The following is an 18611-nucleotide window of genomic DNA, read 5'->3' on the forward strand; positions in this document are numbered from 1 at the left end:
TGCCCATTCATGCTTTGGTTTGTTAGTGCCCTGTAAGGAGTGGATAGATGTTAAAATTCTGTAGGGAAAAGGCTCCCATAAGATGAAGTGTTAAGAAAACAGTTTTACATATACTGTGCTATTTTTCCTACATAGTCCATTTTGGAATAAATGCCTTTTATTTCTTTAGGAAACCAGCCATTTGTCAAAAGCAGCAAGCTCCCACAACTTTTTATGGTCTACAGTCTGCATATTGGCAATATACTTGATCAACCTAGTTTCTTTTTTTTTTTTACATTAATATCTATTTTTTAATGCCTTAATTTCACACAATTCTTAAATGTCTTTTTCGAAATAACAAACTCTATAGGTAAACACTTCATATTCTTAAGTGATTCTATGTAAAGATTAACTATTTAGGTATTCTTTAAACTTTATAAGCCAGGTGTTATCCTGGTTTTCTTTTATATATATATATATATATATATATATATTTTTTTTATTACGTATTTTCCTCAATTACATTTCCAATGCTATCCCAAAAGTCCCACGTACCCTCCCCCCCACTCCCCTACCCACCCATTCCCACTCTTTGGCCCTGGCGTTCCCCTGTACTGGGGCATATAAAGTTTGCAAGTCCAATGGGCCTCTCTTTCCAGTGATGGCCTACTAGGCCATCTTTTGATACATATGCAGCTAGAGTCAAGAGCTCCAGGGTACTGGTTAGTTCATAATGTTGTTGCACCTACAGGGTTGCAGATCTCTTTAGCTCCTTGGATACTTTCTCTAGCTCCTCCATTGGGGACCCTGTGATCCATCCAATAGCTGACTGTGAGCATCCACTTCTGTGTTTGCTAGGCCCCGGCCTAGTCTCACAAGAGACAGCTATATCAGGGTCCTTTCTGCAAACACTTGCTAGTGTATGCAATGGTGTCATCATTTGGAGGCTAATTATGGGATGGATCCCTGGATATGGCAGTCTCTAGATGGTCCATCCCTTTGTCTCAGCTCCAAACTTTGTCTCTGTAACTCCTTCCATGGGTGATTGTTTCCAATTCTAAGAAGGGACAGAGTGTCCACACTTTGGTCTTCGTTCTTCTTCAGTTTCATGTGTTTTACAAATTGTCTCTTATATCTCGGGTATACTAAGTTTTTGGGCTAATATCCACTTATCAGTGAGTACATATCATTTGAGTTCTTTTGTGATTGTGTTACCTCACTCAGGATGATGCCCTCCAGGTCCAACCATTTGCCTAGGAATTTCATAAATTCATTCTTTTTAATAGCTGAGTAGTACTCCATTGTGTAAATGTACCACATTTTTTTGTATCCATTCCTCTGTTGAGGGGCATCTGGGTTCTTTCCAGCTTCTGGCTATTATAAATAAGGCTGCTATGAACATAGTGGAGCATGTGTCCTTCTTACCGGTTGGGACATCTTCTGGATATATGCCTAGGAGAGGTATTGCTGGATCCTCCGGTAGTACTATGTCCAATTTTCTGAGGAACCGCCAGACTGATTTCCAGAGTTCAACCCAGTTTCTTATCATTATTTTCTTATTGAATTTGAAGGGTTTTAAAAAGTTTTATAATTGAAAGAATATATGCTTATTGTGTTACTGTATTTCTTTTAAATGTATAGATGAATTAATGAGAGTGAAGAAATAGGAAGGAGAGAGTAAAAACCAAGGGAAGAAAGGTGTGTGTGTATGTGTGTGTGTGTGTGTGTATAGGATGCATCAGATGCCAAATACGCTTTCATTGCCTGACAAATTTTCATTAGTTTGGAAAACTTATCAGGTAACTGTTTGGTTAAGAAGGTGAATTGATATAATTATAAATTTATGTATTTTTTTGTAGAAGGTTTGTCTGACCTATGAAGAAATAGTTCTTTTGTTTACTTGAATGATGGTCTATACTCAGACTTTTCATTTGAGTAAGGATAGGCAGAGTTATAAAGACAAGGAAGATCAATTTCTTTGGTCTTTGTTTTATTTATTTGCAAAGTGATGTTATTGTATAAAGTGAGGAGGATTGTAAAAGGAGAATCACACGTTGTTGAAAATGAAGTGAGGTAAAAAAAATATGGTTAATGGTATTGTTAAATGTGAAAAATTAGTATGGGAATGGAAAACCAGACATATCTAGATTGAATTAGAGTGAAGTGGGAAAGGAGAGAGGAAATTTTAAAGTTATTTGTTCATTTGACAAGTTAATTCATCAAAATTTCATCATAAGCATCATAAATCATAAACAACAATCCTGATTCTGGTTTCATGATTACTAATGTTGAGTATGTAAATCTCTCTCTCTTCCTCCCTCTCCCCCACATTGTGTTTGTATGCTTGCGCCCTAGCACAATGAACATGCTATAGTTGCCAGAATTGGTTCATTTCTTCTCTTTGAGCTCAGTCTTTTTAAAATAGAAATCAGATACAAATTTGAGGACATAAAAAAACATTGATAAGCATATCTGTTCACAATATTGTCTCTTTCAAATTCATGGCCTCAGTAATATTTAGATGTTACCTACAGTTCTTTCTATCCTGTGTCTACAAATGGAAACCTACCAGTCTTTCTGTTTCTGGTTTGTATCTGGCATTGATAATTCCTGTGCTCAAGAGGGCAGACTGTAAAAGGTTATCATTTTGCAGTTGAATCCTTATAGGGAACTACTGATCCCCCCCCCCCCCCCCCCAAGACACACACAGAGGAGTGTGCTGCTCTTTTGTACTGCTTTTGGGCAGAGATTACAGATATCAAAAGATACACATATCAAGACACTATCAGCAGAATTCCTAAGAAAAAGGACTTCTAGAAGATAACACATTTGTATTTGGTGGGTTTATCTCCCCTTCTGTAGGGATATGATTATTTTACCCACAAGTCCAGTGGTTTTGGTTTATCAGTCTTCAGGAAATCAGAACAGAAACGCATGTTAGATGTTTTGTTAAGCACTAATAACCCAGGGCAGCTTATTCCTTTGCTTTACTTGATTGTTTTGAGCTGTTTATAGATCTTTTAGTTGGGTGCATTGTTCAGAATCGCTACAGTGGCTTCCTTAATCTGTAGGTACCAGATATCAGTGGATGTTGTAACTATGTACTGTTATAGAGACCCTGGGTTATAACAATAGAATGACTAAATTATTGTATGAATACATGGAACAACTTTTATTAATAAAAGCCACCAATCTAGATAGATGATTTAAAAAATTTAAAATGTCTTAGCCGGGCAATGGTGGTGCACGCCTTTAATCCCAGCACTCAGGAGGCAGAGGCAGGCGGATTTCTGAGTTCGAGGCCAGCCTGGTCTACAAAGTGAGATCCAGGACAGCCAGGGCTATACAGAGAAACCCTGTCTTGAAAAACAAAAACAAAACAAAAAAAGTCTTAATTTTTAAAAAGCATAAATTAAAAAACATAAATCATCAACTATTTAGCATAGTAGAAGATAATGAAATCAGAGGAAACAAACCCAACTTCATATTCTGTTACTTTGCAATGACAGAAAAAAACTTAGTTATGATAGCCTGGCATAACTTAGGGACCCAGTATAAAACAGAATTCCATCAAAATAGTTCAAATAATAATGTTTTAATAAAAAATATTCTAGATAATAAAAGCAGTTAAGAATATGGCTAAGAGAAGGCTAGAGACTTGCAACAGTAGAAAGCACCTTACCTGTGACTTGAAGAACAGGCGTTTTCAAAGTTCAGTCATCACCGAAGCTGATGAATCCTCTGAAAACTTGCAGTCTGGAGGACCAAATCGTTGCTGGAGGAGTGGTATGCAGATCCAGGGAAGCAGAATAGAGGAATTAACCTGTTTTACCTTTGAATACACTCTAGTTTCCTGCTGTTGACTCCTGCTGTGTAAGTTAAGTGTAAGCAGAAACCAGCTGCACACAGTTTAGCTGACACAGAGTATAGGGCTTAACTCCCTTATGTTTCAAAGGAGAACAAAAAATGGGCCTAGGAGGCTAAAGCAGAGATGTCCTCTATACCACTGCATGCCTCCTCTTCTCATACACGAAGCCAGGCTCGTATGTCAAGTTGCTGTGCTTTTTACATGCTTTGCTAAGCAGTGGGCACGTTGTTAGCACACAGCAGTAAACTGTTAAGTATAAGATGGTATTTCCTAATGGCTAACAATTCCTAAAGCACTAGAATTAAATCTAAAGTATGGCTAGTCATATGATTTTGTGATGTGTACTTCTTCATATGTGAAATGGAGAAGGCCCAGAATTACAGGAATATGGGTAATTATAGTAAATTAATATTGTATGTAGTCAGAGTCACCATAAACATCATCCTAGTAGTTGATTAGTAGGAATAATAGAAAAACAATAGTGTAATAGTAGGCTCTTCCCTGTCTCTGTCCCTCACAGACCCCTTCTCCTCCTGTTTTAGATTTCCTGAACGGGGTTCTTTTTTTCTTTCAAATTTTGTTCATGTATTAGAGTCTATTATAAACTACAACTGTAGTTTAACATTTTTATCTACCCTTTTATGTTTTTATGTTCAGTAAACACCAAGTTAAATGATGGTCTCCACTGGACACAGAATTAGAAAAATTGGAAGTACTGAAATTTGTTCAGTTTCAGTAGCACAGATGTGAAGAAGCTCAAGAACTAAGAACACAGCACGTTTCACAGTTCACACGGGAATGCACCACAGCACACAGTCTTTTAACTTTGACATGAGTGTTGCAGTTCTGTTTTTGAGGATGCATATATGTTTTTCTTTTGGGCCGCATAGAGAAAAATGAAGTAAAACCTCATTGACGTAATTGAACTTGATAACATCTCCTGGTTGTGCTGCTGATGATTCACTGTGGTTTTGGTGGTTTTGTAGAACTCTGTAAAGCATGTTAGACTTATAAACATATTCAAACAGAAACTTTTATCAGGATTCAACTTTTAGCCACAAAGAAAAGATGAATTTAAATAAAAGCAGCCTTGGGTACAACTTTATCAAACCAACTAAAAATTTTTAAAAGAATATACATTTCATATGTAACCTAGAAAAAGCAGTAGTGTTTTAAAATTAGCGTCAGTGTGTAAGCCATAGTTTGTGAAAAGACTCGGTCATTTCAGATAATGCAGTCGTTCAGAGTACTGTCGTTTTGAGGGACATAGTCATAAATATGTAAGCACATTCTCTATAGTCACTGGGATGCTTTTATTGTGATTCACAGTTCAGCTTTACTCTTCTCTTAATGTTGGTCTAGTGGTATGGGAGTTGAAGTTTAGTTGTCTCAGCCTTGCTAACATGAAAAGTATTCATGCAGAGTAGTGACTGTCTACCTGGAAGCAAGATTTCAGTAGACCTGCATACTATATAGGAGAAGTAAATACTTAGACCAAATACTTGAAAACATTAAATTATACTTGCCATGCATTGTGCACTCTGTATGTCTGATAGCCTCCCACCACTTTTAGGTAAATTTTTAAAAATAAATTTTTACTACTTTAATAAATTATAAACAACCTCTTTTTGTGTTTTTGTTTCAACAACCTCTTTTTGTAGTAACAAAGGTATTTCGTTATAAGAAGTAAATAAGTTACATGTTTTGGGTTCATTTATATTTAATCCCTTTCTGCTTCGTTTAAATGAGACCATAAAACCACAGTTAGACAGGGGAGGCAGGCATTGCTCATTACTGTTGGTTCTATACATTCATGGACATTGAAATTATAAACATTTTCACTAATGTCTACTTTCTGCTTGTGCTAGTTATTAATTTCATGAGACATATCATATTTAACTTTTGAGAAATAGAATTATTTCATATTTTGTTTAAATTATTTTAGTAGTTTGCTCCATTTTCTAAAGCATAATAAAAAGATAATCTATAGCCAAAATTGTGTTTACATTTGTGCTGTTTATATTGAATCTTGCTCATCATGTTTGAAATGCCAGTTGTTTTCTGCAAGTAAAAGCTTTGGGTAGCTGGGCATGATGACACAACCTGTAATAATCCTAGCTCTTGAGAGGTGGAGTGAGGAAGATCAGAAATTCAAGAATTTGAGGCCAACTTGGTCTGCTCTGCATGGCCATATCTCACACTCACCTAATGAAAAGCAGCATGCAGGTCAGTGTGCCACATTTATTTCTTATTGAAGATGTTTGCTTTTCAGATAACTGATACTGTCTAGGAACATTCCTGATTCTAACACACATTTTCAAGTCGATGCTAAAGTTTACAAAACAATGACTAAAGAGGAACAAGCCAGCTTTTACAACATGGATATTTTGTGATGAACATATAGAAAGTTAGCTGCTGATCTTCTGTGTGTGGATTATACTTTTCCAAGGGATGGCTTCTTCTTAGAATCACCAGAGAAGTAACATTTCTGCACAATTACTCCTTTGCTTGTGCACTTTTTCTATTTTGTGGTGTCTTGAGCTGTCACATGATCCATTCATTTTTTTCTCTTTCTTTCAGCATAATGTTGCTGCTCCTTGTGTCTAGTGTTTTAAATCTGTCAGCAATGGTTTGTCTTTTTCATGCTTTCGCAGAGAGGATTTCACAATCTGAGTGGTGCCGTGATAGGTTTTTTTTTTTTTTAAATTCAGAATAAAAATCCTTTGTTTCATCTGTGAAAACATTATTTTCTTGTTCTAGAAAAGAATGTTAGTTTATCATCAAAGAGATAATGTTAATGTGTCCTTTAAAAGTTTCTGTTTTCCTGTCATTATTTGACAAAGGTTCAAAGTAGGCAATATTCCGAAGCATATAGGGGAATAAATTGCCAATTAAAACACAATTAAGTCTTTTTGAAAGTAGCCATGGCATATTCCAGTGGCACTTCGGCCTCCACAAGTGCTTTCATGAGTAGTGTTGTCACACTGCAGATTTGTATCACTTGTGATAGACTGGACATTTATGTCACTATATTTATAATGCTATTAGTTTTTAGGAACTTAGTTTGAGCCATTCATTATTTCTACATCGGATACAGAATGCAACACAGTTGGAAGAGTACAAATTTAAGAGATATTAATAATGTTTGAAAGAGACTTCAGTTAATTTGTATTCTTACCAAATAAGCAGGCTGTAGACTATGGAGCATTTAATTTTTTTTTTTTTGTAAAGTTAGTAACTCCTAAGATGGATAATACTGAAATTTATATGGGACTCAGAATTAAATTTAGATTGGCCAATTATGAAATATAGTACTTTCTTTAGTCTCTGTAACTATTTAAGTACTGTGAAACAGCAAGTAAGTCAAAGATCATAATTTGATAAGAATTGACCAATAATATTATTTCTGTTTTCTAGTTAAAACTTTCCTCTAGCATTATAAATGTGTATGTACTAATTACACATGCATAATCTGATATTACAGCTACATTAAACATCTGATTAATACTTTCGTCAGATGTTCCCCTCCTTGGTTGTGGCTGTGACTCAGTAGTAGAGTGCTTGCCCAGCATGCATGTGGTATGGGTTCTACCTAGCACTATAAAAAATGATTTGCTCTTTTAGCTGCCTTTCTGTTTCTACTCTGGTTACTTCTAGCATCAAGTACAAATAATGCCACGGAACCTGCCATGTAAAATGTCTGATAACTGGATCCATTTCACTCGTGCCTCTATGTCATAAATTTATTAAGCTTGTTCTCTAATAACTATCTCTATTTCTTTGTCTCTCTAATCTCTTTTTAGCCAAAGCAGAATAAGTATGTTTAACGTATGCATAAAATATAAAGACTAAAGACAAGTATCATTGATCTACTATCATCTTTTATTTTTTAAAAAAGTTTATTATATATATATATATGTATATATACATATATATATATATATATATATATATATATATACACACACACACACACACATACATACATACATACACACACACACTGTAGTTGTGAGCCTTCATGTGCTTGTTGGGAATTGGATCTAGGACCTCTGCTCACTGCAGTCGGCCTGGCTCCCTCAGGCCCAAAGACTTATTATTATAAATAAGCACACTGTAGCTGTCTTCAGACGCACTAGAGAGGGTGGCGTCATACGGGTGGTTGTGAGCCACTATGTGGTTGCTGGGATTTGAACTCAGGACCTTCGGAAGAGCAGTCAGTGCTCTTACCAGCTAAGCCATCTCACCAGCCCCACCTTCTTTTATTGTGAAGGCATGGTTTGGGTATGTAGTGGAAACTGCCAAGGATCTTACTCTTCAGGCCAAGCTCCACCTCTACCCCCATCACCTTCATCTTTGGATGTTACCATTAGAATTAGTGTTCCCTGTTTGCCATAAGTATGAACAGCTTCTCTCCTCTAAAATTATTCACCATCTTAAAGGTCTGAACAGTATCCCATATAATAATATTTTCAAAGGTATGCCTCAATATTATATATCCAATTTATGCAAGTACACTTATACTTTTCTGTCTTGTCCTGTTCAATAATCTGCAATTCACATACATAGTTGTAGCTATATTTCATTAATTTTCATTGCATGTATGAATATAAAATTTTCTCAATTTTTGGTGACTTGTGTTATTTCTAGCCTTTTTCTATCCTAAACTGAACTGCTGTGTTGATTCTTATTTTTGTCTCCTGGTGTCACATTAAAGCAAAAGATCAAGCTTTGGTATTTTCAGTAAGTTTGCTATAGATTAAGCTTTTGTAAAGGATAATAAAAATGTCTGACCAGTGGCAAATTTCTAAAGCTTCAAGTCTGAGGAGATGGATTGGGAGATAAAGGTGCTGGCATGTAAGCCTGGAAACCTGGGTTTAATCCTGAACCCACAGTGGAAAGAGAGAACTAGCCCTTGAAAGGGATCTTTGGATTTCCCCATCCCTGATGAGACATGTGCATGTACACACCCACCCACCTCCCATACAGATAAAACACAATTCTGAAATCTTTGTTCTCTAAAATTCTTTCAATTTGACACAATTGTGAATAGAGTGATAATTCCATACTTAGAGTCAGTATATAATGACCAGATCAGGATAATTAGCATTTGTGTTGAAAGTTTGAACTTTTTTAGTTCTTACAAAATATATAAATATATAAATATATAACGAATGAGAAATATAGCCACTTTCTGTTCAGTAGAACACTAGGAATTATTCCTCCTAAGCAACTGTAACTTTACACTTTATTTAACTCCTCTCTGCCCTTTCTCCATTGCACCCTTCTTTTCCTGTATTCAGTTTTTACAAAATAACTTTTTCAGCTTCCACCACATATGAATGAGAATGTGGTATTTGTTTTTCTGTGTTAGGCTTGTTTTGTTTAATGTGGTGTCTTCTAGCTCCATCCATATTTTTACAAAAGGCAGCATTTCATCCCTTTTTGTGGAAGAATTATATCCCCTCATGCATAGCCAATCTGTTTTCTTTATCTAACCATAAGTGGAAATGAAGACTGACTCATTTTTATTTTGAATATCACTGCAATAAACATGGGGATGCATATAGCTCTGATAAATTTACTCAAATTCCCTTGAGTATATATCTTGTAGTAGGAGCTAAATCATGTGGAAGTTCTAGTTTTAGTTTTTGACAGATACTCCATACTGTTTTTCTTAATTTCTGTTTTAGTTTAAACTCCCAATAATGGGATATATGAAATTCCATTTCTTGTATCTTTATCAACATTAAAAAACTCTTTTATTATAATTTCCCTCTATTGAGAATTTTATATATGCATATAATGAAATATGATCATATCTACCCCCATTTTCTTCTTCTAATGCCCTATGTACTCCCCCAAACACATTCTCTTCCAATCCAAATACATGCCTCTATTTTTTTGTTTTTCACAACCCACTAAATCTAGTTAGTTCTGCCCATATATACATGTATATGGAGCCAGCCATTCCATCAAAAAGAGTTAAGGTTAGGGTTAGAGTTAGGGTTGGGTACTGAGTTGGAAACCAAGTTACTATTCTTGGGAATCTCCCCCTCCCAGCAGCAGACAACTGCCAATAACTTTTTAGTAAGCGGTAGGAACTGGAGAACACCTCTGCCATCTAGGCCAGAATTTTATTCAGGTTTTGTGTTGGTAATATCAGCTACTGAGTTCATGAATTCCTCAGCCATGCCATGTAAAGAAGAGAGCCTTTCATTGAAATCCTGACCATCTTCCAGCTATTACATATTTTCAGTATCCTATGATGTCCCTTTGAGCCTTGGGGACAGGGGAATTGCTACAAATATATTGTTATAAACATAAATATTTGGAAGGCTATTTAACAATGTGACCAATGAGCAAAATAACAAGAGTAGGTTCTATCCTAACACCAGCCATGGGCTTCTCTGACCAGAAGTGTAAAACCAGGCTTGAATTCCCTCCTGTGAAGCAAGTGAGTCCCAGAAGAATAGCTATCCTGTATGAGAGGGGATAACTTTTTTTTTCCTTGAAAAGGTCACGCCTATTATAAGGGGTTTGTCATTGTCTTTTATCTCTTTCCATAAGTAATGCCAAACTTATGTTAAATAACGTTCTTAGAACATTATTACACTCTGTTTCTTAAAAAATGGAATGAGATGATATTCCATTGTGATTTTCATTGTTTTATTTCATTGATTTTTCCATATACTCTTAGCCTTTCTATATTTTCTTTTGAGAAATACCCATTCAGATCATTTACCAGTTTTAAAATTACATTTTTTTCTGTTGAATTTTATGAATACTCTACAAGTTCCCACTCCCTACTGTTGGGCATTTCATCTAAGGTCCCTCTCTTTGAGTCCTGAGGGTCTCTCACCTCTCAGGTCTCTGGTACATTCTAGAGCCCCCCTCCCACCTCCCGAAATTGCATATTTCCATTCATTCTGCTGGCCCTCAGGGCTTCTCTCCCCTCAAAAGTGATCATGTTCTCCCTTTCCCCACTGTCCCCTCTCCCACCTAGGTCCCTCCCTCCCTTCCTCTGTCTCCTTTCTACCCTCTCCCCTTACCTGTGTTTTCTTTCTTCTCCCTCCCAAGTGGGATTGAAGCATCCTCACTTGGGCCCTTCTGATTGTTAACCTTCTTGAGGTTTGTGGATTGTATCCTGGGTATTCTGAACTTTTTTTTTTTTTTTTTTGGCTAATATCCACTTATTAGTGAGTATAAACCATGCATGGCCTTTTGGGTCTGATTTACCTCACTCAGGATGATATTTTCTAGAACTGCAAACTTGATAAATAGTTTCATTCCTTTGGCTTCCTTAGTTTCTTTTATCTGTGTTTATAATATTGATTATAGGAGTTAAATTCTCTGCTTAAATGTATTCCTAAATATTGCACGATTACAGCTGTTAGTGTTATTACCTTTGAAATTTCTTTTCAATAAATTCCTTATTGATAGTTTTACTGATTTGTCTATTTGTTTATTGCTGCTAACAGGTGTGTGTGTGTGTGTGTGTGTGTACTTAATCACCTTAAATTATTTTCTAGTTAACATTCAAAATGATGAGTTTCACTGTGACAGTGCCACTTTCATATATATTGTAGTTTGTATTAGCTTTTGTTTAATACATTAGTATTAGTTGTATTAGTTACTTTTTATCACTGTAACTAAAATTCCTGACATAAGCAAATAAAGGAGAAAGGATTTATTTTAATTTAGACTCACAGGATTCGGTCTGTGGTCGTTTGGCTCCACAAAGTTTGGAAACAAAATGATGATAGGATCCTGTGGTGGTGAAGACAGAGGTGACATGGATTGAGACAGGAAATTGGGCCGCAGAGATAACCCTAGGACCTACCTCCCTCAGTTGTGCTCACCTCTGAAGGTTTGGATACTCTCCCCAAAAAACACCATCATCTGAGGACTGAATGTTCAAACACATGAGAGGAGGTATTTCCTAGTCAAACAATAGCGTGCCACCTACTAGCAGGAACACTTGAGTTCCCGGCTTTCCTATTGAGATACGCTTTACTAATTCCAATTACACTTATTTTATTCCTGATCTTAGAGGGCTGGAGAGATGGCTCAGTGGTTAAGAGCACTGGCTGATCTTCCAGAGGTCTTGAGTTTAATTCCCAGCAACAACATGGTGCCTCACAACCATCTCTAATGCAATGCGATGCTCTCTTCTGGTGTGTCTGAGGATAGCGATGGTGTACTCACACATATTAAATAAATAAATAAATAAATAAATAAATAAATAAATAAATAAATATTATCTCTCTAATGAATTCTTTTAGACCAGTAATTTCTCTGTAATTATGTTCATTTTTCTGTAATTCCTTGTGTTTTACTGGATTATTTTAGAATCATTATTTTTAATTATTTATGTTGTCTTCCAGTCTCTTTCCTTCTGCCTGTTTTCAGAGAACTTTTATGTTAATTTGATTTTTAAAAAATGTTTCTTCTGATCACACTTCAATATTAGTCTACCTGTTCATATTTTGATATTTGTCTTTCTGGAGGGTTAGTTGATTTACTAATTTTATAATGTGTCTTTTGTAGAAAATTTTCTAATGGATATGTTTCTAGAGTGTAGGATGAATAGACTATGTGGACATTGTTTAAAGAATGTTTGGAATACTATTGTATTTATATATCTTAACCAAAAGCATTAATGTTGGTCATAACTATGTGAGTCTCATTGCTCTCAGTTGTAGGGGTTTGCGGGATTACTCCACTACTGTGATGTAACTTTCTTAGGCAAAGTGGGTTTTGCCAGTGGCTGTAGTTGTGGTATATGGCTACTCCTATGAGGTACCTGTTAGATTTGTGTCATATGTTCTTAGTGTTACTCTGGTGGGCTTCACGAGGCCTATCACAGGATACATGACCATGAGGGTGAGGTGCTATGAGTGCCCAAGGGTCGCAGGGAACGAGATAGGTTTGTATAAAGTGGAAGGTTTATGTGAGTTCCTCAACTTCAAGAGGCTTTAGGACCCACGTTGCTTAGGGTGGACTTTTGGCTGTGTCCTGGGGCTCAGGACATCTTGTGTTAATTATGTAGAAAAATTTGTTTCCTCAAAATCTCTAATAGTGTTAAAAAAGATATTCTAATAGCACCTTGTGGCTTTTACTGTATCTGTTTTTATTTTAAAATAGGAAGAGAATTTCAACTTAAGAACGGTTGCTTTGGATAATTTCAATCCTGTGGGAAGCAGCTGAAAATACTGACATGCTGATGCTTGAGTTGATATGAAGCCAAGTTCTAGCCAAAAAGTGAGGGAAAACATGATAACAGAATGAAGGTCCATGAGGAGTGAATTCATTAAGGGAAACGACCTTCAGTAGAAAATGCTACAGTACAGAGGACCTAGAAGTAGTGAGCAGAGAGGAAAAACCTTACATATTGTAAGGTTTCATGAACATGTAGGATTGCAGTGGCTTCTGAGTAGGCCATTTTGCATTTGTCTGAATGTTCGCAAAGATGGAATCAGTCTTAGAAGCAGCAGCAGGGGTCCTTCATGCTGACATCTTCCAACCCATTTTCATTGCAATTCTCTGCTCCTGCTCAGGAAGGTCTTTAGAAATTTTCTTTTTTGCAATGGTTTCTCCCTTTCCTAGGTACTTTAATACCACAAATATACAGCATATATCTTTTATATATTTATGTAGTATGGGTTTTGATTAAGGTTTATTGGGAGCCTCTACCAAGAATACTAGGTCTGAATATAAATATAAATACCAATAAATACTAATACTTATTGGTAAAATTGAGAAAAAATCAGGTTTATAAAAGTCATAATAATGAGAGGTGATTGTTCTTCTATTAAGGGATGGTGATTACTCGATCCCATCAATTGCTAAGAAGCTTTGTCTTGCTAAAGGAAGGACAGAATTAGTGTATTACAGCTAAATCTGCAAAGCAAATCCAATATAGACAGCATGCAGAGAGTGGATCACAGCAGTCTGAGGTACAAGAGAATCTCAGCAATTTTGAGTTATTAGTCTTAATGCCTTAAACCACATTAGTGTCTTTAAAATTCAGATTTCATGCTTATTAAGTCACAACCTAAAGTGATTATAGCAAGATACACTTAGGTCCATATAAAACAATTGTGTAAATGTAATAATCCTATCTATTAAAAAGTAACTTTTTCCATTGCTACCCAACAGCCATTTTTGAGCACTGGTCCATACATTTTCTTTAAGTGAATATAGTATGTTTGAATCTTCTTTGGGAAGCAATATATTTCAGTAGGAAACAGAAATTACTTTCTGGAAGGATGTTGATGAGTAGATAGCAACAATACCACGACCCCTTTTAAAGACTGAAGGTAGTATATTTTCTAAAATAGGAATCACCAAATTGTAGCCCACAGTGACTTTCTTACCATCAGCCTTATTCTGAACAATTTTTTAAATATTTTAAGATGTTTTAAAGGAAAAATAAGCAAGAGACCACAGATAATTTTCAAAGCCTATACTCCGTTCCCTTAAAAAATGGTTTTTCCAACCATTAGGAAATGTTGGAGTAGTGACCAAATAGATAACACATTATTGTTGTTGTTGTTAATTATTATTTTGCACCCTTTCATTTGCTGCTACAGCCATGAGTATGCTCAGGCTTCAGGAGGGGCTTGACTTTTTATATGGTCTCTGCTGAGGCAAAAAGGAGGTCTGGATGGACCCCAGCGAGACCAATGAGGTTGCCAGTGCCAGTCCTACCAGAAGATCTGGAAGCTGATCAAAGATGGGCTTTTATCATCTGTAAGCCTGTGACTGTCCATTCCAAGCTTGATAGCAGGGAAATACAGCTTGTGCGGGAGGAAGGGCACCTGTGTGAGCATAGCAGAATGCCTTTGTGTGAATGCCTGAGGAGAAGGTGGGGTGGGTGAGAAGGATGAAGATCCTGTCCTGGCTTCTTACAAGATACTGTGAACTAAAGATTGGCCACTGCATGTATCATAGCCTGCTGGAAATGTGTTTAAAAAACAATCAAACAAACAAACAAACAAACAAACAAACAAAGAAAAGGGGATTCTCACAACCAACCCTTGCCACATATACCTGTATATATATACCTGTAACAAGAAAAAAGAGGCCATGAATTTGAATGAGAGGTAGGGGACATATATGGGAAAAGTATATTTTAAATTAAAAAAAATTAAATTGTACAAAAAGAGTCCTTTTAAGGAGGATGATCCAGACCAAGAAATATAGCTCTCCTCTCTGTATTCAGAAAGTGGCCTTAGTAATATATAACATAAACCAGTCATTAAAACAAGTCTTAAAAAGATTTTTGAAACCAAAAGGAATAAGCCCAAAGATAAGAAACAATATAAGTAGTGAGTGAAGTATTAAGAACATTTTAGGAGTTAAAACAAATTTAAAGGCTTACTCAGTATTAGGGTTCAAGCCTTATAGAAAATGGCAATTATAAGGAATTAGTTAAGTCAAAAGAAGAAACTTACTTATTAACTCAAAACAGTTCATAGAAATAGATTGTCATGGCCATGATAGCTCTGTCACTTCAAGTTAACCATCGTGCTGAATGCAGTGACTGCTGTATTAGACAAGCCAGATAGGCAGGAAGCCTTCTAGGAAGAAGCAGAGAAAGCAAGGCTGGGCTGAGAGTTACACCAGTAGTCTTGAAAGAAAGAAACAAAAGCAGACACTACTTTTTCGTGTATTGAAAGGAGTCTACTTTGATTCTTGTCAACCATTTACTTAAATGTAATTTATAGGGTGCAAGAAGTTCTGAAGGTTTGTCCATCAGAGGAATAGCTCCACACAGACTTCAGCTTAAGTTGATGACGACTCTTGGGGGTGGGTATGGGGTGTCTGCTTATAGCTCACTTTTCTTACATTTTCAGTGGCATGCTTTTGGATCTGTTTTTCCTTTTTATGATATTTTTATATTTAAATTTTTTAATTTACTTATGTGTTTGTCTGTATGTGTGCCATGTATGTGCAGTACCCATGGATTCCAGAACTGGGCACTGGATCTTCTAGTGTTGGAGCGACAGGCAGTTGTGAGCCACCTGAGGAGGGTGCTGGGATTTGATCCTGGGTCGATCTGTGAGAGCAGTGAGTGCCTTTAACCTCTGAGCCATCCTTCCAGCCAAATAATAAATATTTGAAGGTTAATATAAGTTACTGTAGTGCTTTTGTTCTGAAAATGGTTTAGCCTTCAGATTGCTCAGTTATGGAGTATATAAATTAATGAGGTAATCTGTAAAGAGATTATTTTTATTTTCATCTCTCCATTCCCTTTCTGAGATTTAAGCTGTTGTAGCTGTCATCAGTGGAGAGGGTGAAGCTTGCCTCTGTATGTGTTTGTTCATGGCAAGTAACCCAGTGTTCTTTTACAGATGATCCTCTGGGACTGGGACTTGAAGCAGTGGTGTAAACCTCATTACCAGGTGAGTATGGACGATACTGATGTCCTCCAAAATCACTCATCCTTTAGGTAAAGCTACTCTCATAGGATTAGTGTATAATAAAATGTTCTTTATTTGAACGAAAAGTTAGAATCTTCATAGAAGTAGATTTGTAAAAGTTTATTAAATATAAAAGAAAAAGAAAATTAAATACGTAGTTGTTTTAAAAGTACTTCTAATATAATCATCGACCAAAATTAGTATCTTTTTAATAAAGATGAGTTTTTTTTGTTGTTGTTGTTTATTTTTTGGTTATGGGACACTGATGTACAAAGGAACAGATTTCAGGCCATATATAAAACACTAAATCAGCTGGTAAAACATTTTATTATAAGGGAAACAAAATGCTCTAATTTCATTTCTGAAAAATACTTCATACTGACTTGTAACATATGTACAGAAAAGTGTACAGTTGAGTGAGTGGATTTCCACAAGCTAAACCTCCCATTTAACTAGTACCATGTAACATCAGAGAGAATTGCTGTGGCCTCAGAGCCCCACCCACTGGATCCCCAGGGGGAATCCCTGTCCTGACTTCTAGTAATTGTTTCTTATTTTCTTTCACACTTTATATATGTATATATAAATGGAAATGGAATGATGTATATATTGAGTTCATTTTTATCACTTAAGCATTCTATATCAGAAAATGGAAATAGGAGTATGAGGAGAAAGAGAAAATAACTTGGAAACACATGTTGTATTTTATACACACTGCTAAGTTTTTGTTTTGGTAGATCTTTTTTTTTTTTTTTTTTTTTTTTTTTTCCATTTTTTATTAGGTATTTAGCTCATTTACATTTCCAATGCTATATGTTTTGGTAGATCTTTTTAAATTGCGAATGTTTACATGTGTAGTCTACTCTATAAAATTGTATTCCACATGGCATCTTGAAACATGCTTTTTCACAGTGAGAGAGATCTTAAGTATTTAATTATTTCTGCTACAGGAATTTGAACCATCCTCAGCTTTATTTCACTAGTTGTCTCAATATCAACTTTAAAAAAAATCAATGCTCCTTTGAATGGATGATTTTTATTTTCTATTTAAATGTTTTTATTTTATTTTATTATTTTGTGTGTTATGACTATATATATGCCTGAGCACCATGTGCATGTTTCAAAGACAAGAAGAGGATGTCTAGAGTTACAGAAGGTTGGGAGCCACCATGTGGGTACTGGGAAATGAAGCCAGGTCCTCTGGAAGAGCAGCAAGTACTTTTAACTGCTGAGTCATCACTCTAACCCCTGAGTTTTTGTTTTTGTTTTTTTTCATGACACAAATATTTATTGATTAATTTTCTTTAATAAGATGTTTACATGTTTATATCATGCTGTGTAATACTGTATATTGGACATATTTCCCTTCCCATAATCCTCCCCTTTCCCTTCCAGTAGTTCCCTTTATTCCCATGATAGTTGTAGTTCCACTTTCTTTTTAAATTAATTAATTGATTAATTAGTTTATATCCCAATAGCAGCCTCCTCTCAGACTTCACTCAGATCCTCCCCACATTCCTCCCTCCTCATCTCCTCACATGCTACACCTCCCCTGCACCCCTTTGTGGCACATCGTCATTGTAGTATTAGGCACATCCTCTCCCACTGAAGCTAGATAAGGTAGTCCAATTAGGGGAACAGGATGCACAGGCAGGCAGACAACAAATTCAGGGACAGCCCCTGCTACAGTTGTTGGGGGACCAGCATGAAGACCAAGCTGCGCATCTGTTACATATCTGCAGGGGCCCTAGGTCCAGCCCATGCTCACTTTTCCCATGGGTAAGAACCAATTCCTGACACTATTAATGTTACTCTGCTGTGCTTGCAGACAAGAGCCTATCATAACTGTTCTCAGAGGCTTCACCCAGCAGCCAATAAAAAGAGATGCAGAGGCCCACAGCAAAACATTAGATGGAGCTTACGGAGTCTTATGGAAGAGCTGAGGGAAGGATTGAGGGACCTGAATAGGACAGGGACTCCACAGGGAGACCAACAGTCACCTAACCTGGACCTTTGGGGGCTCCTAGAGACTAAATTTTATTTTTAAACAGTATGTGCAGTAGCCACAATTACCCCTAAAATGAAAATGTCCTCTGGACTTTTATGCTACCACAGTAGTCAGATAAAATCAGGGAGTAGGCCACACCTGACTTGAAATGGAATATTTCCTTGAGTAGCTACTGTAATGGATTTTGTTATCATTCATATCCACAAAGATCCCCAGTTTCCAGTTAAAAGAGAATCTAAATTACTGGCAAAGTCTAAAGATAAATAAGTAGTAAGGGCAGAATGGGCTTGTTGACAAGCTTGTGTGTGATATTAGGCATCTCTGCCCT

The 18611-nt window shown here is 36.2% G+C and overlaps 1 protein-coding gene across 4 annotated transcripts in view; it reads left to right on the plus strand.

Moving 5' to 3' along the window:
* Pde3b (phosphodiesterase 3B, cGMP-inhibited) overlaps positions 1-18611 on the plus strand; it is a 122717-nt gene that overhangs the window by 60012 nt on the left and 44094 nt on the right. For all 4 annotated transcript variants that reach the window (XR_003946416.1, XR_001785490.2, NM_011055.2 and 1 more), the window contains exon 2: positions 16207-16257. Coding sequence is in view for 2 of the 4 variants with exons in the window: in NM_011055.2 (NP_035185.2) it covers positions 16207-16257 (51 nt within the window). In the remaining 2 variants the exon portion in view is untranslated. The remainder of the gene's footprint in view (positions 1-16206; positions 16258-18611) is intronic.

Source organism: Mus musculus, chromosome 7 (genome assembly GCF_000001635.26).
Source record: "Mus musculus strain C57BL/6J chromosome 7, GRCm38.p6 C57BL/6J".
Lineage (NCBI taxonomy): Eukaryota > Metazoa > Chordata > Mammalia > Rodentia > Muridae > Mus > Mus musculus.